This window comes from Colletotrichum tamarilloi (genome assembly GCF_030869305.1).
Source record: "Colletotrichum tamarilloi strain Tom-12 chromosome Unknown Scaffold_60.1, whole genome shotgun sequence".
Classification (NCBI taxonomy): Eukaryota; Fungi; Ascomycota; class Sordariomycetes; order Glomerellales; family Glomerellaceae; genus Colletotrichum; species Colletotrichum tamarilloi.
Genome location: NW_026849442.1, coordinates 147883 through 174021, shown reverse-complemented (window position 1 = coordinate 174021; position 26139 = coordinate 147883). Strand labels below are relative to the sequence as shown.

The 26139-nt window shown below is 51.5% G+C and overlaps 10 protein-coding genes across 10 annotated transcripts; 6 read left to right on the top strand and 4 right to left on the bottom strand.

Annotated features, from left to right (window-relative positions):
- Positions 1–1645: 1645 nt before the first annotated feature.
- CTAM01_11340 (uncharacterized protein) lies at positions 1646–3120 on the bottom strand (the record flags this gene model as incomplete). Its single annotated transcript, XM_060527351.1, has 2 exons — positions 1646–2946; positions 3024–3120. 2 exons carry the CDS (start codon positions 3118–3120, stop codon positions 1646–1648), a joined length of 1398 nt encoding a protein of 465 aa, XP_060378056.1.
- A 1569-nt stretch (positions 3121–4689) lies between these two features.
- On the top strand, positions 4690–6224 carry CTAM01_11339 (uncharacterized protein; the record flags this gene model as incomplete). The annotated part of the gene is made up of 3 exons (XM_060527350.1): positions 4690–4838; positions 4958–5681; positions 5748–6224. The coding sequence occupies 3 exons, from the start codon at positions 4690–4692 to the stop codon at positions 6222–6224; spliced, it is 1350 nt and encodes a 449-aa protein (XP_060378055.1).
- A 156-nt stretch (positions 6225–6380) lies between these two features.
- Positions 6381–7265, bottom strand: CTAM01_11338 (uncharacterized protein; the record flags this gene model as incomplete). Its single annotated transcript, XM_060527349.1, has 3 exons — positions 6381–6671; positions 6745–6807; positions 6876–7265. The coding sequence occupies 3 exons, from the start codon at positions 7263–7265 to the stop codon at positions 6381–6383; spliced, it is 744 nt and encodes a 247-aa protein (XP_060378054.1).
- A 1636-nt stretch (positions 7266–8901) lies between these two features.
- CTAM01_11337 (peptidase S41 family protein) lies at positions 8902–11484 on the top strand (the record flags this gene model as incomplete). Its single annotated transcript, XM_060527348.1, has 3 exons — positions 8902–9067; positions 9242–9634; positions 9770–11484. The coding sequence occupies 3 exons, from the start codon at positions 8902–8904 to the stop codon at positions 11482–11484; spliced, it is 2274 nt and encodes a 757-aa protein (XP_060378053.1).
- A 1090-nt stretch (positions 11485–12574) lies between these two features.
- CTAM01_11336 (uncharacterized protein) lies at positions 12575–13479 on the bottom strand (the record flags this gene model as incomplete). Its single annotated transcript, XM_060527347.1, has 2 exons — positions 12575–12875; positions 12968–13479. 2 exons carry the CDS (start codon positions 13477–13479, stop codon positions 12575–12577), a joined length of 813 nt encoding a protein of 270 aa, XP_060378052.1.
- Positions 13480–15991: 2512 nt separating this feature from the next.
- On the top strand, positions 15992–16420 carry CTAM01_11335 (uncharacterized protein; the record flags this gene model as incomplete). Its single annotated transcript, XM_060527346.1, has 2 exons — positions 15992–16235; positions 16341–16420. 2 exons carry the CDS (start codon positions 15992–15994, stop codon positions 16418–16420), a joined length of 324 nt encoding a protein of 107 aa, XP_060378051.1.
- A 2763-nt stretch (positions 16421–19183) lies between these two features.
- Positions 19184–20765, top strand: CTAM01_11334 (endoglucanase 3; the record flags this gene model as incomplete). Its single annotated transcript, XM_060527345.1, has 2 exons — positions 19184–19903; positions 19965–20765. The coding sequence occupies 2 exons, from the start codon at positions 19184–19186 to the stop codon at positions 20763–20765; spliced, it is 1521 nt and encodes a 506-aa protein (XP_060378050.1).
- Positions 20766–21829: 1064 nt separating this feature from the next.
- On the top strand, positions 21830–22474 carry CTAM01_11333 (uncharacterized protein; the record flags this gene model as incomplete). Its single annotated transcript, XM_060527344.1, has 1 exon — positions 21830–22474. One exon carries the CDS (start codon positions 21830–21832, stop codon positions 22472–22474), a length of 645 nt encoding a protein of 214 aa, XP_060378049.1.
- Positions 22475–23113: 639 nt separating this feature from the next.
- Positions 23114–25497, top strand: CTAM01_11332 (M6 family metalloprotease; the record flags this gene model as incomplete). Its single annotated transcript, XM_060527343.1, has 2 exons — positions 23114–23292; positions 23352–25497. 2 exons carry the CDS (start codon positions 23114–23116, stop codon positions 25495–25497), a joined length of 2325 nt encoding a protein of 774 aa, XP_060378048.1.
- A 264-nt stretch (positions 25498–25761) lies between these two features.
- On the bottom strand, positions 25762–26100 carry CTAM01_11331 (uncharacterized protein; the record flags this gene model as incomplete). The annotated part of the gene is made up of 1 exon (XM_060527342.1): positions 25762–26100. The coding sequence occupies one exon, from the start codon at positions 26098–26100 to the stop codon at positions 25762–25764; it is 339 nt and encodes a 112-aa protein (XP_060378047.1).
- Positions 26101–26139: the final 39 nt, after the last annotated feature.

Genomic DNA, 26139 nt, shown 5'->3' with positions numbered 1-26139 from the left:
GGGAACCCGTCTGAACAAATCGGTGGCCTCGAAACGATTGTTGGACGGCCGAGAAAAGCTGTCTAATGTTTAGAGTTTTGACGGTTCACTTTCTCGAGGTCGACGGTGATACCGAGCAAGAGGTACCTTGGGCAAAAGACGAGTGTGCAGAGAGAACTTGGAAAGACCCAGGAACGGTTGACCAGAGCGGCACGGGTGTCAGGCTCGGGCGGAAGGCGCAGGGACGGGCACAGGCGGATGCGCAAAATGGAAGTGAGGACCTTGATGGCCAAACGTCGATGTAGATCCACTTTCGCACCTTGTTCTTACCTCACGGGTTTCTTATCAAAGACAGCCCAGCACCCGTTCCCCTGCAGCTTCCGCATTCATGAAACAAAGACAGAGCAGCGCAAATCGACCAGTGCAAGGTATTCTGTAGTTATTCTCCATGATTCTATCCATCATGCGCAAGGACATGTGGATTTTAATCATGGTAAGCATCGCCAAAGTCAGCTACTTCCAACACAGATACATGCAACTATCGTGCAAGAAAGACTGGAGGTCCGCCAACGCACCTGCTTCGACTTTCAGGGTGAGGACCTTGATGGTTAAGCTAGTGCGGAGAACCTTGATGGCCAGCTTGCGGGCCAATGAGAGCCCGAATAAATTGGCACAAAATCTGATGGCGTGGGGCACCCGCGCCGAGCTAGCGCGACGGACCAAGGATAGTGCCAGTTGGGGAGCTGACAGCATCCAGGAATGAGGTGGGATGTCTTGACGTTGCGAGGAATGCGCTCGTTATTTGATATTCATCCAATGGTGAGGGATATCGCCGATATTGCTGGTATTGCTCGAAAGGGGCAAAACACCGACATAGTTAAACCATAATCATGAACATTGATTGGGGATTAATCTTCGTGTAATATGTTACGGCTGAATGAGTTGAGACATTCTAAGAGGAAACTGACGTTCAGCTCTCCTCCAATCTGAACCCATCTTAGACAAGGACGCACACGACTTCTATCAGTGAAGTGGGAAGATTTTCTTCACATCTCCAAGAGTGGTACTGATAAATGTACGCGCGGTAGCCCTTTGAATGCGGGTGGCTTTCATCCACTGCCAAGAAAGCTTGGCTTAAGCCGTTTCTGCTAGTCAAGCTTCAGCCAAGCCGGTCGCTTGCTTCCGTCCATGATTTCATGATGAAGAACCCAATCGACCATGTCCCATTACTTACGGAAGTCACCAGAGACTTCGAGACCCAGAGCCACTTCTGAGTTCTGCTTTCTCCTCTCGGCTAACATTTCCGAGAGAACAAGTATCAAAGGCAACGTCGCATTCTCCTCCTATTTCATGCAGCCACCACGGCCCTTCCGACGCCATCCTGCATCGATAGCTGCGGCGTCACCTCGGATTGTGCCCAAGGAGACCCGTAGCCACGAAGCCGGGATCTGTCGAGTCCAACCTTGACAGGTAGTATAGAGTACTAGTAACACTCAGCCTCTCAAGTGCTAAGGATCTCGAGTGTGCAGCCGTGCCAGGATGCCGGGAACTTCTGCCACGCGCCAACTGCCTGTTTCTGCGACCGAGATGTCGGGAAGAACGTCGCATCAGGGAAGATTACCGGTGGGTACGCTGTAATCTGGCCAAAAAGACCATTGACTCCTTTTCATGATGAAAATTGAATTTCCACGCCCACCGTGCGGAACGGCGAGTCGAGCTTGCGCAGGTCGATTGCGCTGCCGAGACTGAACAGGAGGGACTTGACCCTCCCCTCCCACAAGACCCCAATCTTCATGTTCTGGTCCAGCCGCGCCTTGATGACGCTGCCGTATTCATCCGCGCCCTTGGTCTCTGCCGCCGTGCCGGCATCCGCCGCCGCCGCCTCTTTCGTCCTATCCACCGCAGGATCGTCCAATCTCCACTCCATCTTCGCCTGAAAGCTGCGTTCTCTCGGCTGATTCTTCCGTTCATGCTCTGGCTCTTCCACGACAAGCCTCGGCTGCAGCTTGGGTGACTCGGACAGCTCGTCGTCCAGCCTCCACTCTAGCTTTGCCTGGAAACTGCGGTCCTTTTTGACAAAGCTCTCGGCCGAGAGCGCGGGCTCGAGGTTGCGGGTCAGGTTCTTGCGCCACAGCTCCATGCCCACGGACCAGTCGCTCTCGTAGCTGTACACGTTGAAGTCCATCCTCGTCGCGAGACTGCAGTGCTTGCCTGCTACTACAGCGTAGCTGGCGCTGATGTTGCCCATCAGGGGGTTGATCGTCATTGTCGCCGTCAGCGGGGTGCCGCGGTGCTCCGGGAGCGTCGCAAAGCGCCCGCCGAAACTGACGCCGCCCGACTTGTTAAGTAGGCCGTAGTAGATCTCCCCGCCGGCGCTGAAGCGTCCGTAGATTCGTTCCTTCGCTTCGTCCGTGTGTCCGCCCAGCTTGCCGCCCGATCGTAGAGCTTGGATATCTTCTGTATCACCACCAAAGTTGTACGCGCCTCTGAAGCCCAGCAGGCCGCCGTCGGACGAACCTAGGCCTTCGATAGCGTATCTGCCGACATCATACTGAGCCAGTCCCAGGACAGTGCCTCCGTTGCGGAGAAACTTTCCTGAGACGGCGCTGAGCTGGAGTTGCAGCGCGGGGGATATCCTTTTCACGACGAGAGCTTCGAGCATGGACTCAGGGAGGTACAAACGGCCGTAGAGCAGGGAGGCCGCGGCCGGACTAAGGAGGGGGTAAGGCTTCGAGGTTCGAGGCGGGAGGTCGGCGAGCGGTCGGTACGAGCGCAGCAGTGCTGGCAATGGTACGGCATCGGATTGCGGGGTGAGGTGCGCGCGGAGGGGCACGGAGGAGTAAAGGTAGGAGATGGAGCCGTCGACTACGCCTACGGAGCCGAGCTGGTATGATGTCGCAAAGTGAGGGGTCGCGAGAGAGGAGAGTGTGAGGCGTAGGCCCTGCGGTGTTGGGAAGTTGAGGAGTGCTGCCGATGCCCTTCATGTCAGTGCTGGTCCAATGTGCAGTTCCCCCAATGAGCTCTGCGCATTTCGTCAAGCCTACCATCTGCAGTTGCGTTGAGCGTCGAGTACGAGTTGTCGCGGTTCCAGCCGGTGGCGTCGTAGAACGCGCTCTGCACATAGCTCATGAACTCGCGCATGTTGGGCGGATGTTCAAGATCGCCTCACAGAGCAACGGGCTCACGACTTGCTATTGTTGCAGAGACATTTGTTTGGTACCTCAGCGCTGGAAGGTTTTGTGCGAATTGATGCTCGATGTAGCTCCTATGACGATCGCTAGGTTCTGGGCAACGGAAGTTCTGGCATCGCCGGCTGCTTGGAGTGGGTCCGGTTCATTTTGATTATATAAGCCGGCTCACTCATCATGCCTGGTTGAGGTAGAACTTCAGCAAAGACAAGGGCATGGCTCTTGACGAGTTATCTGAGGACCAATTCGATTTCAATCGAGACATGGAGGACAAGGTTTCAATTCGAAATTCTTGATGGCTGTGAAGAGGGCGGATGTTCACGACCAAGTCGAGTATTCTATCTTGCTTGATCCACCTTACCTTATCGTTCTGTGCAACAGCTCCATGTACAAGCATGGATGTTTCCCGATTGGTGGTTCTGACCATCAACTCCTTGAACAGGACTTGAACCTTGTCCTCTTCTTCTTTCTCTGGCGATGCGGATGATGATGGCTTGCATTGCTTCCCGATCATGTGAGGGAGTCCCGTCACGCAATTTGGTCCTACGTCGTCTTTCGCAGGCTTTATCTCAAGGCTGAGATCACTTGCCTTTTCCCTATTCTTGGAAGTCCGCAGTTGTGAGTCCAACAATCAGGAACTCGAGGGAGACAAATGCACCACGTAAAAACGCAGAGCTCTTCGGACGTCCGTTTAGATTAGTCTATTTGTTCCAGGCTGAGTCTCTTATTTTCCAATGACTATGGCAAGCAGCCACAAATTGTCGGCAATTAGGTCCGCCAGCTTCAGAATTTCTCTAATTAATCGTAAAAATGGGTGGATGGCGACCCTCGCATCCACGATAAGATGAAGGATTTCTCATCCCGACCCTCTATACGGAGAGATTATCTCAATACTTTGAAATTCTAGAGCCAGTCTGAACATGTTTTCCTCCTTGAGTTTACTCGTGATACGGCGTTCCCGAGGCTGGTGATATCGTGCCTTCACATTCGGCGGTCCTCACGTGCCGGATGCTTGGGAATCTGTCTTGCTTCATTCAGTTTAGTCCCTGAAGAGGCACAGCACATGGAAACACGATGGACACTTGGCAAATCCTCCGCACCGATGGAACTGGGGCCTACGGTCAATGCCCGCGATGCGCGATGTCTCGCCGGTCCCTGGTTTTGCAGAGCAGAACGCCGTCCAACAAGATGTGGATCCTGACATTATCGATTCACAGGTGTGATTGGACATGATGCTTGCTCCGACCAATGAGAATTACCCGTGGTCCGCCGATAACCAATGTTTGCGGAAGAAGCGGGGCTGAGGCATTGCTTTTGCAAGGACAGTCCTCGACGACCGGCCGGTAACTGAGCTTCAACCGTACCTCCAATATCTTTACCTGCTCCTTTTCCTCTCAAACTCAGTGACTCATATGGAAGATTCTCATTCACCCTCTTTAGGGAATCTCAACATCTCAAAGAGCCCGAGCCCTTGACGCAATTACATCCACGCCGTACACTTGCCGGCGCAACCAACATAGACATGGTATTGTTAGCGCCCCTGAAAAGGCACAGTCCGACCAACGCAAACACAGTCTCCAACGAAGACGCCAACAGCGATCAACTTGTCTCAACAGTGACACGAAAAAGGGCCAAACATACCCGCACTCGTCTTGGCTGCGCGACTTGCCGGTAAGTGAGCCGATTTGTTGGCTGGATACGGTTCTATCAATGCGGTCCATATGCTGCGCCGACAAGGCGCTTGGGAACAGTGTGAATTTGCAAGCTAAGTGAATCTTCTCCGGGCACAGATTTCGCCATGTGAGATGCGGCTTGGAACGACCCTCATGCCTTCGATGTAGTTCTACAGGAAGAGTCTGCGACTTTGTCGAAGATTCGAGCAATGAACGGCGCAGTTCGCTCCTCGCAAAAAGCGCATACGTATCAATCGTACCGCGGCCCAATCCTAACGATGCCATCTATCAGCTAGCCCCGCAAACCGGTCGCTGGATCAACTTTTATCAAGGACACTCAGCTCCTGAGTTTGCTGGATACTTTGACGTGGAGTTCTGGAGCACCACCATCTTGCAACTAAGCTACCGAGAACAATGTGTCCATCAAATGCTCGTTGCCATTGGTTCCCTCCACGAGTCTTTGAAGTCTGGCCTCGCACAACACTCGGACTCGAATGCCGTTAGCCTGTATAAATACGCCGAAGCAGAGTACACGAGAGCTGTCAGTCTCCTCAATACGCATATGACCCATCGAGGATGGTCAGCTCTCGAGATTACGCTCGTGTGTTCCATCCTCGGTATAATGTTTGAGTGGCTGCGTGGGGGCTATCAGGACGCTGTTCGACATCTCACAAGCAGCTTCAAGATCCTATCAACGTGGTTATCCCACACCGCCCCACCATCTACCACCACCTTTGGGTCGCCAGGAGGCCACCTCATACGGAGTCAGATAAAGCCGATCTTCCATATTTTGGTCCTACAATCAAGAATGTTGCCGATACCCCCCAGCGTGCCACCGAAGGTAGTCCAAGCCCCGGAGCAAATAATGCCTGAATTTTCCAGTGTCGCTCACGCTCGGAATGTTCAGCTCGACCTCTTGACTTATGTTCTTGTGGTTCCGCCAAAAGACACCGGATCCAAAGGGAGAACGCACCAGGTCGTGGCGGAACCATTGCGTCAATGGTCCGACAAATTTGCACTCTTCATCTTACAACAGCCACAATTGGGCTCCGATCCCTGCGTAAAAATACTAAAAGTATGGCGCATTATCACAGAGATGATTTCTCTATCGCCTTTCTCTTCAGAGCCGGACTCTTCAAATGGGCTCATTATGCAACTCTCTACCTTTTTGGATGACATTGAGAGTCGGAAAATAGCAGTTGACATAGGAGCGGTTGCGATCTTCTATTACACCGCTGCGTACTGCCGTCATCCTGAAACGCATTGTCGAGCTATTGCTTTACTGAAGTCGGCAGGTGGACCATGGGGCCACCATATTGCTATCAAAGCCCAACAAGAGTACGCCAGATTAGAGGATAATGATCCGAAACTTGGATCTCTTTGATCACCTAATTTCCCAAACAAAATCAAAGTTTAACCTATTCCCAGTTCATTCGAATTGAATATATCTTAATGATAAAGGGGAACGCTGTAGTCTTCATTGACAAAATCTATACTTCATCAATCATATTTAAAACCCCATGTCTAAATATCGAGAAAATCATGACTGCGCCCATTCCGTTACCTTCTGGAAAATGAGCTTGGCGTCCTGCTCGCTCGAGGACATCTCATAGTAGTATCGTTGAAGATCATCCTCGGTTGGCAATGTAGCTCTATAATATGGAACGTTCATCTCGAAAAGTTGCCTGGAAAGATCGCCGTAGATCTCTGGGTGGCCTTGAAGCGATAAGACAAGTCCAGAGTCGGACATGAGGATTTCGTTCTCAGGCGCTAATGGCTTGAAGCCGTTGGGCACATTCTGCACAAAGCGCTTATGAAACTTTGTGATTTTCTAATGGGATTGAGGGCTTAACGACTGGAACCTAGGGATTGATCACGGATAATATGCTGCAGAGAGTACTTACTAGCGCATCCTTGCCAAAAATTGCTTTACCATCATCGTTCAGAGCGAGAACTTCCACGCCAACCTAGAGAACTAGCTTAGCATCTGCCTTATAGAGCCTCCATATTTCCTGCGCTGTTCCTCAATGCTCACTCTTGGATGTTCAAAACTCCCGACTTTGCCAGAAAGAGCTGTCGCAATTGCCTGATGACCCCAGCAGATGCCGAGAAGCTTGGTTTTGGTGACGTGTTGCTGCCCCACCACTTGTCGAATCCATTCCAGCGTGGTGTCGACCCAAGGCTCATAAGTCGCCTGGCACAGGTTACTCAGTCCGCCGGTGATAATGATGAGATCGTAGTCCGCAGGCGCTGGAAGGTGGCCGTCATCCTTCATTGGCCGATATGCGTCGATTATTGCATCCGGAACTTGTTGTAGGACGTTATCTCGGAACGACTGCAACATCCCTCTGTGTTTTGGCTCGTCGATCTCGTAGGCTTTGACGATGGCGACCCTGAAAGGTGTTGCTTGTGGTAATGAACCCATATTTATCCGTGATGTGTGTTCTTAAGCGTCCCTTATTTCGTCTGTTCTTAAGCCTGTGTGGTGTAAAGTCTATGGGGGGTGAAATCAAGTTCGAGATGTGTCGGTATTGCGGTGCGGGACACTCTTGATAAGAATGAAGTGGGCTGCTCCGTGTTCTTGACTCAAAGCCGTCGGAGTTTCGGACTCACAGATAAGCTAAGCGCGCTCCACCAGCCCGGCAAGGTGGGCTGGCTAAACTCGGAGTATCCACTTGACACATCTCCGGAAATCGGACACTGGAAGCTTAATCACGAGGCGCCCCGAATCCATAGAATTAGTAATGAGATGATGCTTGGTCCGCGTTATCTATCACATGGCGCTTTACGTCCACCAGTTATGAGCAAGTTTATCATCTGCCATGTGCGCCCTGCTTTCTAAATGGGCCGGTCATGCTTCTTAATGTTTCCTTGATGAAGCTTAGCCTCCGCTGTCCGTCCAGCTGGCCGCTGCGGGTCCTCCATTATAGCTTCCGCTTTGAGCCCTTGCATGAGTCAAAGAGAACCCCGCGGTCTGAGTATTGAGGTAAGCTTACGCGATAGCACGATCTAGCCAACGCTGTTGGTCCCTGCAGATGGATTGGAGTGATGTGGCTGAGGAAAGCGGCGAACAAAGAGTCTTCGAGTTGCCGTTCTTACCCCACTTTCCCGGTGCCGGATTTTGAGACAACACGTTTAACGGCTCCGATTACCGAATTAGGAAACTTTTCACCACATCATTTGAATCAACTTGAACATTACGAATCGAAACTTTACACACAGAGTAGGTGTAAGCAGCTTAAGGTGTGAACTGAAAAAGACAAGGCGAAAGAATGACAGTTAGGGTAACGGAAGTCTAATTCTACGGTAACTACGACGGGGCTGAAAGACGGGTCGGTTTTGTCTACTATGTATTTCTCTCCAAATACCCTACCTATTTCACCTACCTTACCTCAGGTATGTTTAGAGTATAGTCACCAATGGAGTAGCTAGAAGGCTTGGTTCATGGACGAGATGATTGAGGTTGAGGGCTGTTCAATAGAGCTCGGGTAACCGCTTGGTGTTGTGTATTTCTGTTTTCGAGCTGTGCACTTTGGCGGGGGTTGTAATGCATCCTCTCCGTCTTGGCAACCTCCACAGACCGCACCACATTTCCAAGACACGCCAGCCAACGGCTAGAAAACACCTACGTAATGCCCAGGACTATGCTCAAGGAGTCACGAGCAAAGCTCAGCTTGCGGCCAAGCTGAGTGCCTACTTATGCTGATGTTGGCCCCTCGCACTACCCTGATCCGTTTCGACGGGTTCCTCCTCATCAGACGTTGGCGCAGATTTAGGCCATTTCCCTCCCAACTCGTTGGATGACAAACGCTGTTGGTCTTGCCAAGCACCGCCAATGCGACCCAGCCTTGCCAACTCGTGCATCGCCTCACTTCGGGACTTTTGTATGCTTGCTGGTGCCACAGAAGGAAGAGCCGCTAATTGCGATGTGTCGCCAAATGTCTTGGACGCGCGCGCCTTCTTAAGGACGGCGGTAACCCGATCATGACGCGCCTTGCGAGGGTAGTCAACTACCTTTCCTCCTCTTGAGCGATTGCTTCGGAACAGCAATTGTGAAAACAATGGTGCGGCTCACATCGCTCTTCGCACGAGCTCTACCGTTTACGACATTTGTGGTCGCCGCCCCGGCTGCATCCACACTGCCGCTCCGGAGACAGGTCGCAGGTGGCGAAGCTTGTGCCGAGATTGGAAGGGTCTACGACGAAGCCAGTTTGACAAACACTACGGGTGCGTTACAGAGCTCCTGTTGCGGTTCCTAAGCTGTCGGGCTTTTTGTGAAATATAAGGGGCGGTTCGTGCTCGCATGCGCATCACCGTGCCACGCGACAGCTTTAAGCTGGGGATGAAGGAGCAGCAACGACTGCAGACACATCAAGTTGAACATAAGCTGACACTTTGCAGACAATATTGTGGTGAAACCTTCCTTGGCATACCAGTGCCTTCGATCAATTCCGGTAGACGTTGAAAGAGATACCGCGCTCGTTCACTATTTGCGACCATGGCTTGAATTCCAGAGTACCGTCGATATTCTTCTAGATCCTCCCGAACAGTACCTTTACCCGGGCGTCGATATCTTTGGTGGCCTCGACAACATTACCCAGTCGCTCGAGAATGGAGGTTACGAGTCTCAAATCGACTTCACTGTTGATCTGTACAGGCTGATCAACGTCAAGCCTCGGGATGGGCACTTGTCCTGGTCGCCCGTTTTGGGTGTACTGATCAGCTTTTCTACGCCAGCAATGTTTATATCGATATCAGAAGATGGCATCAAGTCTCCCAAGATTTACCTTTACTGTGAGTGGAGAATTTCATAAATGTTATTTCCCCTCCTGGCCATGCTCCCCTCTCTTATATGCGAAGGCTCGGAAAGGGGCAAAGGGATAGGTCTGGGACTGCCTTTCAGAAATCACTAACGCAAGTCCTTACTAGCTGACTACCAGAAGAGCACGGAACAAGGATATAATGCTTCCGAGGTCAAGTCCTTCGATACGGCGCCCATTGTCGACTACATTCAGCAGCGGTCTGTCGACAACTCTCGAGACCAGGATCCCGATGCGGCCTACAATGAGCAACTGTATAGCAAAGCGCTAGAAAACGTCCTTGAGACGGCGACTGCTGGCAGGCATCTACACACAACCCTCGGTGACGAAAGCGTCATTGAATTCGCCAACGGAACGGAGGCAACTGTCGTCAACAGAGCTCGCATTGTTGCAAATTTCTCCGGCATTACATCTGGTCAAGCTGTTCATGAGCGTTTTGAGGTACCGCTTGATGACGGCGAAGCCGAAGTCACCCTCGATACTACGAGAATTCCATTCTCTCCGGCCTTGGAGGGGTATCCTGAACCTTCTGTCATCCACGAAGACAGGTATATCAGCGGCTACCTCTTCAACGAGTCGACTCTGAAAGACACTGCTGTACTGGCTGTGAATGTCTTCATGTCCCAAAACGGAACTGCTAGAACTGTTCTTGAGGCGCTCGAGGATCCCATAGAGTTTGCCAGGGTTGCTAGCGAATTCGTCAATAGGAGCAAGAGCCAGAACAAATCTAAGCTCATCATAGATCTGCAGGGTAACGGTGGTGGTCTTGTGGCCAACGCAATGAGCCTATATGCGACACTATTCCCAGAGGCCGGTGCAGAAGCGCACATGAATATGCGGGTTCGGGCGCACGCTGCTTTGAATTGGGTCGGAAGGACTGCTGAGAGACTAGGCGCAGACCTGAAGTCCCTCCCTTACCCGGTTGGTTTCAAAGGCTTCGTCGACGAAGACTTGAAAAACTTCACAAGCTGGGAGGACTTTTACGGCCCTGAGACAATCGAGGGCAGCAACTACACTAATGTTGTGCAACCTTGGGAAGTAGCCTACGCCCGTACCGGCTTGCCCGGCATCTTCGAGATCCCAGAGCCGTGGTTCAAGCCAGAGGACACGGTCATTCTCACCGATGGACACTGCGCGTCTGCCTGTGCCTACATCGTCGGCATGATGACCCGGGAGCTAGGCATTCAAGTCGTGGCTATGGGGGGACGACCTATCGATGCGCCGATGCAAGCTGTGGGAGGAACCAAGGGCGGACCAGTCATTTCGCTGGGACCTTATCAGACCATTTATCCTGCTCTCGGGGCTTTCGTCAAGCCCCCAGAGGGAATCGATATGACGCCCTTTGCCGAGTCTAACCCCCCGCTCGCGGGCTTACCTACGGATACCTGGACCGTCAACTCAGCCAACATATACCTCGACGACGATCTCGATGGCGTCCCGGTACAGTTCAGATATGAGGCGGCGAATTGTAAGCTCTACTATACCTGGGAGACCTTGACAAACATGACCAGTCTATGGACCGTGGTGGCAAATGTCAAGTGGAATGGCGCCAAGTGTGTGCCGGGCTCGACCACCAACGACGATGACACCATAGGATCAGTTCCTGGGTACACAGACAAGGTTGTGTCCAGCTTCAAGTGGGCAGCCGGCCCTGGAGACGTGAATGGGGCATCAGGCGAGGGCAATGGAGATGGCGGAAACGGTGATGACAATGAGGGGAATTCCGGCGACGAGGATGAGAATGCTGCTGGCTCGCTGCGGGCTAGTTGGGAAATGCTGGCTCTTGTGCTGTCTATCTCTACGATGCTGTTTGTCTTGCAATAGGAACCCGAATATCCTGATATAGTCGAGTGAATGGTGTATGCAAATCAAACATGTCTAACTCAATCTCTGTGCAAGTTGAAATGATTCGATGATAATTCCCATGCCAATGATGATGATGATGATGATGATGAATCGTTAACTGACGACGTTTCGTTGCCTTGCCAAGATGCTGAAATCGACATAGGAGCTCACGTTTGGTTCATATGGGACTTTCACACCCTAGTCGAGCACGATGGACGTTGTTGAGAATGACCCGAGCAAAACTTTCTAGCACTTACAGAAATCTTACTCGTAGTTATGTGGTGAATTAGACGCAGCTGTCAATGATGATGTCCGGTTCAAGGGTGTTGGCTTCGGAAAAAAACATCTCTTCGATAGGATTGGAGTAGGTAGGCCGCTATGGTGATGTCCGACTTCTGAAAATTTGATCAAAACATCTAGGCGAGGCAAACAGGCACAACCTGACAGTGATTATGTTTTGTTACTGGCAGCGTGAGTCTTCAATCATGTGCTCGGCATAAATGAACGCTGAAAGAAATGCACCCAACCCAACTTATTCTGGACAGAAGTAGCAACTCCAACCGCATTCCTTCGTCGGTCGAAATTCTCCTCCCCGTTGCACTATGTTTATGTGGCGGACAGCGGGCTTCCTAGCTTCTGCGTATGCGGAAATAGTTGAGCATATCAAAATGTACAAAACTCGATTCTGACAACTCTTCTTCCTTTCACCACAATCTGCCTGAAAGCTGTGTCTATCCAAGCCATCCGATGACTTTGAGAGTGGGGTTTGTTCGTCCTCAATCTCAATTCAGTCTTCCTACCAATAGCCATTCTCAATGGACTGGTTGAATCTCCTTTGCTCCCTCTTAGCCACTCCGGACCTGTCCTGGCACTTTCCATTCCACCACTCAGACTGAGAGTGTACCAACTCCCAATCACCCCATTTCTTTTCCTCTCTGGTTGATACAAGTACAATGTGGAGCTTCGGTCGTGCCTTCGACAGAACTCGCAGTACGCTGCTTGTCCAGCTCATCTTCGCGATACGAAGCTCCTTCAACTTTGGCACCCACTCCGGATGATCTGTCAGCGCCTAAAATACTATGTTGTGGCCCGTATTCGACTCATTTCTCGAGGCAGTACTGATGTGCAGATTTGTGAGGTCGGGACAATATTTGCACAGCGCAAGAAATGCCTTTTCTGTGAGGCCCGATGTGCCTGGGAGGGAAATGAGTTTCAGCTTAGGACAGGCATGGGCTATCTTGATGACATCGTCGTCAGTAAGCTCCGTAGCAGAGTTGGTAGAATCATAGTCGACGTCGTGATAGTCGAAGCTGAATGAAGTGAGGCGTTCGCAGGTTTCCTTGAAGGAGAGCAGCGTGTCAATGTGTGCCCTGGCAATGTCGTCAGTTTTGGTGTGGGCCTCGCGGCTCTGGCAAGCCCCAGTATTCCATAGTCTCCCAACTCAGTGGGCAAGGCAACTCACGGCGTTAATTTGTCTCGAAACATCACCGCCCTCGTGGCATGGCCGAGCCATTCGACACGCTGGTTCTGCCACTCGCCATCAATTCGGAAGCAAGCGCTGACAGATCCTCTGGGTCCTGTGGGTCGCGGTGCTCTTGCGGTCTTCGGCTTGAAGGTCTTCTTCGGTGCCGGTGCTGTTTCGTTGAAGCTGAGATCCTCATCGTCGCTGAAGTCATCGGCGTCGAATTGCACAGCAGCTGCGGCGTCTGAGGCGAATTGAGATACAGGTTTTCCTTGATCGAACTGCGGCTCGGCCTTGACTGACATGGGATATTCTGCCTTGATGTTGCCCGGGGTGAATGGATCATAGGGTACCTCCGCATGTGAGCCGGACGCGAAGTGGCCCACCAGTGTCGCGTAAGACGCGCCGGGGAGAGCTGGTGGCCCGCCCTGGAAGCCCGGCCTCACTCCGTACACTGCAGCATTCGCTGCCTTCCTGGCCTCGTCCGACTTAGCTGTTCGCGTCGGCGGCATCGTGATGTTTGTGTATCAATTGTGGTCATTCAGGCCGGCAATTCTGGAGAAGTCAGGCATCTATGTTGACGGAAAGGGAGCCAGGGTGTGCGGATTATCCAAGTTTGATGACAAGCCCGTGTGTTTGGACATTTCGGAACGAATATCCACAATACTGATGTAGTACAGTGGGGACCCATTAGTGTCCATACAGCGCACAGTATCCAGCAAAATCAGGGATTTTCAACAGTAAAAACAAGCATTAACCATAACAATAAAATAAAAATAAAAATATAATATAATATATTAAGTAATTATTTATTATATTAAAAAGTTATATTAGGTTTTATACTAAACTCGCTATATTATTAAATCTTTTTTAAAATATAATAAGATAAATCTTACTTATAGTAGATTATAAAGCGTTAAGAGTGCGAATAATACTGTATTTATTAGTACGTTTTAAAAAATTCGGGTACTAGTTTTTTAACTACTAATTAAGTAATAAAGAAAATTACGAAAATTTTATAAAAATAATTTTTATATTATTTTAATAATAAAATATTTTTCAGAATTTTCTTAGCTATAATTATTACTTAAATAGTAGAGATATTACTTATATTAATATAATAAAGTTAGTGGGTTTACGCTGACGCACTGGGTAGGTGTATTGAAACTAATGGGTCCTCACTGTACTCGAACATAAAGTAGGCAGCTTTCAGACAAACAAATCAAATTGCCGATGCTTCAATCCAAAACTCTTTCTCAAAGTAGACTTAGACATAGAGGCACTTCTCCTTCTACGCCGGGTTTCTTGTATGGTTACATGCAGGCACCCGTGCGCGCCGTGATAGGCATATTAATTACTGCAAGAACCTGTACCACAGGCGGTTAAGAACGGCGATTGAAGCTTAACGTTCTGATTTCAACCCTACCGAGATCGCTTGGTTAGCGCTAAAAGTTAAGACAGCTCGAGCGAAGACAAGAGCGAAGTGCTTATTTGGCAGTCAGTATGGGATGTCTCGAAACAGCAGGATGCAGCTACACAAGGCGATGTGCTAAGAAAACATGGAAAGAAGGTATGAGGGTCGCGTCGGCCTGACAGGACATACAGAATAAATTGCGGTGACAGCTCAGAAAGCGCTGGGGGATCAATGGCTTAAGAGTCATCTTGAGGCCGGCCACCAGAAGGAAGAGGACAGAAGACGAAGAATATAGGTTGTTGAGAAAAAAGAAACCCTTTCCAAGCTCACGACAGTCACTCATACTGTGATATTGTCGGAACGAGAAAACAGAGCAGTATTCAAAGCTGCATGCAGGCTGTGCCATCCACACAAGTAAAGGGCAACACATATCTAGGCAATAGGCGATTGGTAGCTTGTTTAAATCAATGTCACAGGCACTTATAGTCTCTCCATACTTGAAGCTATGGGATAGCATTACTTGCTGCCAGTGTGCAATACGCTCATGTGGCCCCTTTGAGACTGATGCGATCCGGAACCTCCCAATCATGACTCATAACAGACATTTGAACCTTTCTGTGGATGAAGCGAGAAAGAGCCGAAGCCAACAGGTATGTCTCGTCTATAAGCTGTCTGACTCGTTGGAATGTACTTAGATTCGTAACCTACGGGCAGCTGCTTCACTCGGCCGCCCACTGTGGTCATACTGTCATTTGATGCGGCACTCGTGGTGGGCGGCCGAGTTTCAGGTATTTGCGCTTGATCGCTCATGAGAGTAGTGTAAGCTATAAGGAGGCGCTCAATGAAGTAAGTTGAGGAAATCTGGCGAACGGCCTGATGAGCAACCAATAAATTGAATGAATCAATACAATCTGGATCGAGATAACAAGCCTTATGAAGATTTGCTGAGAAGTGTTTATCCAAAGGCGTGCACAAAAGTGGCCAAATCCCAGAATAGGCATCGTAAGGGGCGAACAACATGAGACTGGGGAAGTGTACTAACGTCTTCAGGGATTGTGGTCGATTCTCGCCGGACAATTCGCAACACCAGGTACATGTAGTGTTGAAAGCGACTGGGAGGAAATATTCACATCAACGAGGCACCAACGGTGGACGCAGTTCTTGATATGGTTCCTGTGGTCAACGGCAAGGTCCTCCTCAACAAGCTTGACAACTCATTTCTGTCAAGTACACGAAAGTGAGCTGAGAGCCCTTTGTTCATCAGTCTTGCGTACTGGCCGGCCTGTAGCACATCCTTGACGACGCAGTGCGCCCACTGGGTATTCATGTCATAGCGACGCGGGGTTAATGACGTCCGAAGGAGTCGCCGAACTAAAATCATGACTCAAAAACTTTGACTTTTCCACGATCACTATGAGGACCGTGGACTGTATCAACCTGCCTCGAGTAGTGCTTGAGCTTTGGAAGACGTTATATATAATACTGCAGAGAACTACTAAAGAAGTGCAGTCCAGTACCTGACAAGTATCGGTTGCATCAGCCTTTTCACCTCACTCATTCTCTTTCTACCACATTCGCTTCATACCTTATAGACTTGCATCGCCGATAACATGAAGTCCACCATTATTCACGCTGCTGTTATGATCTTGTTTGGTACTGCGTCGGCTGTTGAACTAGCCTGCTACGGCACTGGAGTCCCCTCGGCTATCAGAAAGGGCGATGTCGAGTACGCCATCAAGAATCGGTCCGACGAACTAGGGATTCCTGGAGGCACCAAGTTTTCGCTCCGTTGGAAAACTTGTACCGATCCTGAGAACAGTCCTAAGGACGTTGCTTTTATTACAACACCCAGCAGTAAGTGGTTATCTTAGCTTCAGAGATCGCGCATCGCAAAGTTTCTGTCTGTCCCCAGATGCTTGCGCTCTCTGAACATAGCCCTTGCGAACTAATGCAATCTAGTTACTCGAGAAGGTTCTACTAAGTTGGCCAATGGCGTCGTAGCGTGCAGCTTAGATTCACCCCCAGATTCTGACTGTTAGATGTACCTAGGAGGCGATTTGGGATGCCGTCTTCAGTTTGAACAACAAACAAAAATTGTAGCAGCTCACTTCCAGATATCTGACTAAACATGAATAAATTTTCTGATTGAAAGCGCAACTGCCTATGTCATGATGAATTTAACAATCTTTCGCGTCTTCTGACAAACGTCACACTCAGAGTCGGTGCTAGATTGTGGTAAATTGACACTTACCAGAAGAATCGTCAGTTGGAGGCGACCTCTAGCATGGCTCCAAGATATGAGAAGTAACTGTCAGTGAGGCATCAATCTGACCACACAACGTCTTCCCTTCTGTTAGGTACGCTATGAGAATTTGGCATATCAGGTTTCAGCCCGTCTGCACAAGGATTGATATCCCAGTGCTCTTACGAAGTGCATGTGGATTCATGATTCAGTAATAAAGATAGGAGAGTTGCGGACATCTTGACAAGAAAGAGGTTCTCATTAGAGACAAATCATATAATTAAAGTACGTATGCATTGCTTACAAACTGTTGGATTACGAGGCAGAAAAGGGACCCTATTAGGTAGTTAGGTAGGGGTGGTAGGTAGGCAGTCTGGGCCCGTGCAGACGGACCCTTCCACCCACTTACACCCACAGAGGGATCGCGGGCCCTGCCCACGAACTTCCACTCCTATACACACGCAATAGACCTATAATGACCTATTGACCTCGTCGCGACCGAAAGGTCTGACCTGCCTACGTGTATACCAACACAAACAGTCACTTGCGACAGGGTCAACAGAGATGGGATTGTGTTGTTGAGGGTTCCAAATGTTTCAGTCTCTGATCCATTTCAATCGACCTTTGACCTTGATATGGAGGCTGGGCCATTGTCACAGACAAGAATAAGCAACCGACAGACTGCCAATCGGGTTTTATGCCCAGACCACTGTTGTCCATCGAACCATACGTAGCAGTCCTAACTTGTAGTTAGCTGCGTCACAAGTAGCGCTCGTCCTATCGAGACGGGCGGTGCAGATCACAACACTTGACTAGTACTTAAGTAGTTACTCTATCTAAGTTAAGCGACTTATCTATTACGAAGTTCAGAGAGCAACCCCGTCATCCAGAACATGTTCCAGGGGCTACTTCAAGTGCCCACCTTCATTCTAGATACATGACCTCTCTAATTGGCCTAATAACATGAATGGGCAGAAGAGTATGGGGGTTTCAGGGAGACCACCCAAGAGTTGGCATGAGTCCGCATTAGTAGCCAGCTAGACGTTAGGTACAACCGCACAATTCCCTTCATTGGTCTGGCCTAGAGGCTTTAGGTCTCAATACAAGCGTCTTCGTAAGCATTGCATTATTAATACGGGCTGCCGTATTTGGTCAATTTTGTTCTCATACGAGCAAATGATGACATTTGTGCAAATGTGCGAATTTGAGACATTTGACCTAGGGATTTCATCAACCGCGAGGGTGAGCCTGTGTCAATGACAACGAACCAACCTCGCCGAAGTATTGATTCAATTGACCCAGCGCCATGGGGTAAGATGCCCATTGGACTTAATTTACCGTCGCGCAGATAAGTAAGCTGATAAACGCCGCTGCGGCCTGCCAGGAGAAAGTAGGGATCGAAGCTACTTAAGCTCAATGGAGAGATACTACGGAGATGAATTACTATCTGCGGAGACTCCCTTGTAGGGCTAGTGCGGCTTCTCCCGATGTGGTGTGTGAGCCGTGGGAGCTCATAGCAAAAAAAGTTAAAAAGAATTAAGCACTCTAAATCTGAAACGACTCGGATGCCCGGCTTAGAGGGTTCCACTCGCCCTTTCGGATCCGGCACGGCGTAAACGGCACGCAAGCCTGGCCGGGCTCTGCCCCAGAAAGATCGTCCTCATCCAAGCAAAGCCAAGACTTTGGCAGCTTGGGTGAAGGAAACAAACCAACTTCATGTCTTGAGAGGGGGCTTCGATTTCAAGATGCAGAGGAATCATCAGCGTGGGGTCAACAACAGGATATTGAGTTAAGCATCGTTGAATGCTTCAACTATATCTAAGATTGCAACGGTCGAACCTTAACCTAATCCTTTGGGACTTGATGATTTAATGACACAATTCCGGGAGTGCGCTGATTTCGTAAAGTAACGTGCTCATTTACCCGCGTGGTTGGCCCAATATTTGCCCACTGCGCCGCATCCATCCCTTTGCCTCCCCGGGAAGTCTAACCAACAAAGACACAAACATCAGACGAACCGCCAGATGAACCGCCGGGTGAAGTGGCGAACCACCAAAAGAACCACTCTAGAACGCCGCCAAGGAAATGAAGGAGGAGAAACCAAATGAAGGGAGAGCAGGCAATATCCCGGTAACACCACCAGATCGTGCTTCGCGTGTCCACAAACAAGCAATTCTGCCCCTCACGTCACCTCCCACGGGGGCCAAACCGGTGCGAGAGGGCGATGGGGCGATTCAGCGGGTGCGGTGGCCCCACGAATCCCATCCACATAGCAGGGATCTCGACCTTCACCGTTCCGGCCAGTCGGCACCATGATCAGTCTAGGTTGCATTGGGACGGCAATCTCAACTCCAGGAGTAACACGGATATAAGACCTCGAGCCAGACTTGCTATTTCGAAGAAAGAATACCGCTGTTCGTTGCATCCCACCAGGTTTCTTCTTCTCCCTCGTTCAGGGCCTTACACTCTTTTGCATCACCACGTTCATTCACAAAACTTTAGTCACTCTTTTTCAGACTTCGACACACACTCTCTTTTTACCCTGAATCTGGAATTCATCATGAAGGGACTCATCCTCAGCACCGCTCTTGTCAGCGGAGCCATGGCCGCGGCCGGCCCCTACATGCCCTGCGGCGGCAAGGGATTCACCGGCGAGACGACCTGCGTGTCCGGTTACACGTGCACAGTCCAGAACGAATACTACAGCCAGTGCGTTCAAGGAAGCGCCGCCGGCGCCGTCAGCGCCCAGGCCCAGGCTACCACCCTGAGGACATCGACGAGACGGTCTTGTAAGTCCAAACCGGCTTACGCCAGCGACGTCGCGCCGCATGTGCCCACGACGACTAGCTCGCCTTCTTCGACTTCGGCCCCCGCCGTCGTTTCCGTGTCATCATCCGCGAAGCCCGTTGACACCAAGCCAGCTTCGTCGACGTCTACTCACGCCGCCTCGATCGTCATTCCCGTCAAGTCTTCGAGTGCCCCCGTCAAGTCTTCGGCTACTTCTGCCAAGCCCTCTGCTGCTGAGGTGAAGCCTACCACCACTGCTGCTAAGCCCTCGACTACCGCGGCTGCTCCTGTCACCACGAAGGCTTCTTCGTCCTCCAAGGCTGCCGCCCCTACCTCTGCGTCTGCCCCTGCTGCGTCTGTTTCTTCGGCTCCCGTCAAGAGCGGAAAGTTCAAGTGGTTCGGTATCAACCAGTCCGGCGCCGAGTTCGGTCCCGGCTCTCTTCCCGGTACCGTCGGCAAAGACTACGTCTTCCCTGACACCAACTCCATCACGGTGAGTCATTCAGAAATCGGAAGGTAGATACTTGGCCTGAAAACTTACTTACGTGCCCTAGACCCTCCTGAATGATGGATACACGACCTTCCGTGTCAGCTACCTCATGGAACGTCTCGTTCCCAGCGGCCTCACCGGCACATTCGACGCCGCCTACCTCGCCGGCCTGACCAAGGCAATTGAGCACATCACCTCCGCCGGCGGGTACGCCGTCCTCGACGCCCACAACTACGGCCGTTTCCAGAACAACATCATCACCGACACCGCCGCCTTCAAGACCTACTTCACCAACCTGGCCACGCAGTTCAAGTCCAACGCCAACGTCGTGTTCGACACCAACAACGAGTACAACTCCATGGACCAGGACCTCGTCCTCAAGCTCAACCAGGCCGCCATCGACGGTATCCGCGCCACCGGCTCCGAGAACTGGATCTGGGCCGAGGGTAACTCCTGGACCGGCGCCCACAGCTGGACGAGCGTCAACGACAACATGAAGGGCCTGACGGATCCTCTCGACAAGACCGTCTACGAGATGCACCAGTACCTCGACAGCGACAGCAGCGGTACCTCTGCCGACTGTGTCTCCGCCACCATTGGAGTCGAGCGTGTCAAGGATGCTACCGCGTGGCTCCGCACCAACAAGAAGGTCGGTGTTCTCGGCGAGTTCGCCGGCGGCGCCAACGCCCAGTGCAAGGAGGCCGTCGCCGGTCTGCTAGACTACCTCCAGGAAAACAGCGACGTGTGGCAGGGAGCGGCGTTCTGGGCCGCTGGATCGATGTGGGGCTCTTACATCTTCTCCTTTGAGCCCGAGACGGGCACTGGATACAACTACTACAACGAGCTGTTGAAGACGTACCAGTAGAGGGATGGGTAGAACCGCGATAGCCCAAGGCGGCTGGACTAACTCCGAGAGAAGTTGATTTTATTTCTTCTGTATAAAGTAGGACCTTTTCGGGACGTTTCAAAGGCGCTTGGACGGGATAGTGGGTGACATCTTGGAGATGTCGTGATGGCTTCAATTACCAAGAGGTCAGGACCCGTTGCCTTAACCGACCCGATTACAAATTCGCAGCGAAAAAAACATGGAGACGCTCGTGCAGCAGACCATTTTCGATTCTTGTATTTAAAAACTCACTATATTTCATGTCGCTTTCGACTTGTGGTCCTTCTTTTTGATTTGGGTGCCTCATTCGTTGCAACGATTGTGATTGATCCGCGAGATTTATGTCGCGTATTCCCATCCCCCACTTAAGACGCCTTTAGTAGGAATCCCCCTTCTTTATGTTTCAGTCACTTTCGATGCTCCTGATGTGTGCACTGAAGGCTTTGCTGAGATCAGTCAAAATGCCAAAGTCCCACTTGATGGCACACGCGATTTCCTCTTAAGCTAAGGTAATGCGCGTTTGGAAATCCACATGCAGGTACCTACGGCCACAACCAACCAACGGTAAGAGCTGGCCAAGAATTAATCCAACAGAGTACCTGACAAAAGCCAAAGTTCCGAAGGGTCTGACAGGCTGGGGGCCGGATGCAACGTGTCGCGATTGTGCAACGATCAGGTTAGGTGTCACCGCGGGGGCTTAAATAGGGTGTGCTGCCTGGTGGTGGCTGAGGATCCCTGTCGAAGGCTCTAGAAACTAACCGTAAGCAATGTCGTGGTCCGAATCCCTTCAAACTTTGGTTGAGGCAGAGTAGGCAACAGGCTCCCGATGCTGGTGGCACAGCTTAGGAATGCGAATATAAATGCCAGATGATACTTCTCCTCAGAACTCAATATTGCCTAGGTACTATTGTCTTGGAGAATCCAACCTTCGTAACGCTCGTTGAAACCATTTGCAAAAGGTCGCCCGATTAGATCTAAGAGGGTTAAATCCGCGGAGACGCAATTCCTCAAAGCATTCACTTGATCCTATTATCGTTAAAATTATGGTGTCTTTCAAAGTCGACGAAACCCCGGTGGACGATCCGCCGTTCAAAGGACAGAGACCGGCCCCACAATCGGGACCTTCTACGGCCTGGTCCGGCCCACCAGGCAAGGCCAACATCCTCACCCGCCAATTCGCCGCCCTTCCCCTCATCGCACTTCTCTACACCGCCGCCGTACCATTCACGCCGGTGGTATGGGCTCTCAACATTGACGGGAGTTCCCTTTTCGACCGCCTCTTTGCCGGTATCATCATGTTATCGGCCTGCTACTTCCAGTGGCGTATCGCAGGGCTGAGATCGCCTCTTGCCGTCTTTCTTCCGGGCCCTAGCAACACAACTATTCGGAACGGACGAATCGAAACTGGGTCGGGCATGGGATTTGTGTGGCATCCCAGCAACTACTGGCCCTATGTCATCTGTGAGGCAATGCTCTTGGGCGTTGCCGAGTTTGGCGGAAACGAGTTGGTGAGACGAGACATCGTTTGCAGCATCATTGCCGTGTTGTGGCTGGGTGGGTATCACGCAACTCCCGAGTCTACGAAACGATGGGCTTATGAGAATGTCAAGGGTTGGCTCTTCTGGATGGTTTTGGATGAGACGATGCGTGTTGGGGGAAGGAGTTACAGCGGACGCCGTCGGAGATGAGGTGGATAGCCCAGAGCTTTCCATCTCAAGTAGTATCAGTCGGTCGTCAAGTCAGGGAGTAGAGTCTCTATAGATGAACTACCGCAAGGTATCTCACTTACGTATGAAATACCAGGAGAATGACCTCAGTCGAAAACTTATCGGACAATGAAGAGTGACATGAGTGACAGCTTTCGAAACGTTCTAGAGGCAATTATTTCATCAAAAATCAAAATGCACGTATCCAGATTTGTAATTATAGGTGTGTTGGAATGAGCAACAATGCAGATATGGGGGCTCGCTTTGGGGTGCTTACATAAACTGGCCGGGTCGCATCCGTGCCGAGATTGAGGATCCACATGTCGGCCTACCCCGCCACCTAAATCCGATTACCCCAACCGAGCCGTGGCGGTTCCTGGATTTCATCTCGTAAAACCCCCACACCCGTTAATCGATTGCAGTTACGGAGTACTCCGTACGAACCATCTTACAACTTCCCATTGAGCTTGTTCAACCAAGCAATCTGATTGCCTTAACTCTCGCATTCGAAAAGCTTGCATCTGAGATACTGTCGTATTGGATCGTTGGGCACGACCGAGCATCCCGAAAGTCACCCGGCAAGAGCCCCATGTGGTTACTGATCAGCGCGTCCAAGTGGACATGGACTCTTTCCTGAAGCAGCAGGTGCCATTGCACAAGGGCAACGACGAGATTAAGACTTCTTGGCAAACCGCAAGTCACTCTCTCTCTCGTAAAGAGCAAAACGATACATCAATGAAGGTCCGCAATGAGATAACGTTGGGGCGGGGGAGGAACGTTCATGAGGTCAGAGATGCAAGGTCGGTACTACCTCATTGACCGCGTCGCGTTTGCTGTCCAAGTACTTATCTATCGCCAGTCTGCCCCGTCGCCTGCTCTCTTCTCTTGCCTTGCTGGCTTCCGTGAGCATCTGCTGGTGGCTGGTTCGAACGTCACCGCTCAACTTTCATTCCATCTTGGGCGACATGCAGTTTCGCGATGGCAACAGTGGCTTCCAGGCCGTCTTGGGAGCCACCCTCGGTGCCTTCATCGCCGGCCCAGTTGCTGCGGCGTCGGACAGCCCGTACACGCCTTTCATTCCGATTGATCCCCAGGACTGGGTCAATCCGGACAACATGACATGGGGTGACTTCATTCCACCACCAGGCACGAATTGGTCGGACCCGGCGCGCAAGGGATCCAGCCGCAACTTCAACATCGCCCTGGTCGTCGTCGACTACCCCGACAGACCTTTCGTCATCACTCAGCCGGCGCACTCGACCATCTTCAACAACCCTCAGCCTGCAGGTGCTGACATCCCCCGGGAGAACGTTCCAACCTTCTACCGCGACCTCCTCAATACGCCGAATGAGCTGAATAATGGGCACACTCTTCACGAGTACTGGATGGAGGACTCGGTCGGCCGCTTCGGAGTCGATCTGACCGCCTTTGGTGCTTACCAGCTCTCTGGCAACGGCTATCAATACGGGATTGATAGCGGCTTTAATCCAGGTGCCTGTCCCGAGGGAGAGACTTGCGACCTGAACATTCGCACCGATGCGCTCGCCGCTTGGCGTGCCGAGGTCGGAAACGCCACTGCCGATGCCTTTGAGCTGGTCTTCATCCTCTCTGCCGGTCAAGACGAATCCTCAACATGGCAAGAGTTTGGCGAGATGAAGTTCAATAGTCCCGAAGACGTACCCGATGAGTTCGGCCCCCCGAAAAAGGGAAACAGCTCCCAGACCAACTATGCGCGCACACGTTACGTTCCTTGGACCTCCTGGGCGGCGGCATCGACACTCTGGCCCAACGCCGGTGGTGGCTCGTCTACTCAAGGCGAGAGCTCTGGCATGGCTGTCTACGCCCACGAGCTGAGCCACTTGCTCGATATCGGCGATAACTACAACAACCCATATGGTCTTCCCCTGCGCAGAGCATACACCGGGCCGTGGTCCATGATGTCGCGCGGCTCTTTCAACGGCCCCGGCGGTCCCCATACCCGTTGGCAGATCCCTGCGCTGAAGGGTGCGTCGATGGGCTCGTTGCATACTTTGCGCGACAAGTTCCAGCTCGGACTGATTGACAAGACTGATATCCTGTGGCTGTCTCGCGAAGGGCTGGCAACCTCTGGAGTTGCTGTCGCCAACCTGGTTGCTCGGTCCGTCGATCCGGGCGATGGATTGATGGGTGTCCGCATTATCATGGATGGCGACCGATCCCCGGCATGCAACATCACGACCGAAGTGCTCTGCGACGGCGGTAGCTGGGATAACTACGACATCGAAGTTGTGGACCGCATGGGATCAGACTCTTTCCAGCCGGATTCCGGTGTCTTGCTCAGCAAGTCCAAGAATGTCGACAACCAGCCCTTTCAGTGGGTTATCGACGCAAACCCAGAGGACATTGAGCTCATTGACTTTTACCGGCCCAACGGCTCCGTGGCGATGATCACCCTCGGCGACTATCGTCAGCTCGCTGACGCGCTCTTCCACGCAGGCACGAACTCTGGCAGCGAGTTTGAGTTTATCGATGTGCCCAACAGTTTGCACTTCTACATCGTCGACCGTCACCGCGATGATGAGGGTATCCTCTCATACACTGTCGCTATCCGCTCTCTGACGGGCGAAGGCGGCGCGAGCACCCACGACGTCTCGCTGGAGAATGGCGCCGTGACGGGCGCCAAGAACGGCACGGCTGCTACCCAGGGCGTGACGTGCTCGTTCCAGCTGACCAACAGCGGCACCTACGTCGCCGTCGACCCTGGTGCGGCCCAGCACCCTGAGGATGTCTCCGCCTTCCTAGGTTCAGACGTCTACAGGCTGAGCGCCGAAGTTGAGGGTACCGGCTGGCGGGTGGATTTGCCCAATGCTCTTGTCACGGCCAAGTTCGGCGAGATTAAGACGGCGTACGTTTCGGTTGGCGCCGCGTCCGATGCGGCGAGCACGGCGGTGGTGACGCTCAAGGCGACGTCGGAGTCCGATCCGTCTGTAGCTGCAACGGCGCAGTGCCAAGTGACTAAGTCATGAGGCTCCGACTTGCGGAGTGGAAAACACATATACCGGCATGCTTACGGAGTACCTTGTCGAATATCGTCAATCGATTACGTACTTAAGTACCTAATAAGTCTTTCTTAAAGCTTCTCATTCTCCTGCATGATCGAGGCCCGCCAACGTGGGGTTTCTGCCGTGACTCGATGGAATGCAGTCCCGCTGCGGGGCCGCTTAGGGCTCATGAGCCCACTCTCACGCTCGAAACTGCATCAAATCATCACGATCAATCGCCCAGATCGTCTAGTTGGTTAGGATGATACGTTGTGGTTCTTCTATACAGCGATCCGTGTTGACGGCGGTTCGAATCCGCCTCTGGGCATTGAAATCTTTTGTCGTTTGGTGATGTTGCGATGATTGCTTTTTTGCAGATTTTGCCGACAGACCAGTTGTTGGAGGTGCATAATTGGAGATGGTGTGAGACCTCGTGTGAGAGTGAGCTGTGTGTGGTAAGCGGGTTGCCAACATAAACGAGAACGCTGCTGTCAAGCGTAGTCTCTTTTTGGTCAACTGGTTGACAAGAAGTCCGCAGAAAATCAGTAAGTAAAGCTTTATTAACTTGCTTCTTCTATGTAGGTACATAGGTACTAAGTAGTGTATTATATGTGCAGTAAGGTAGTA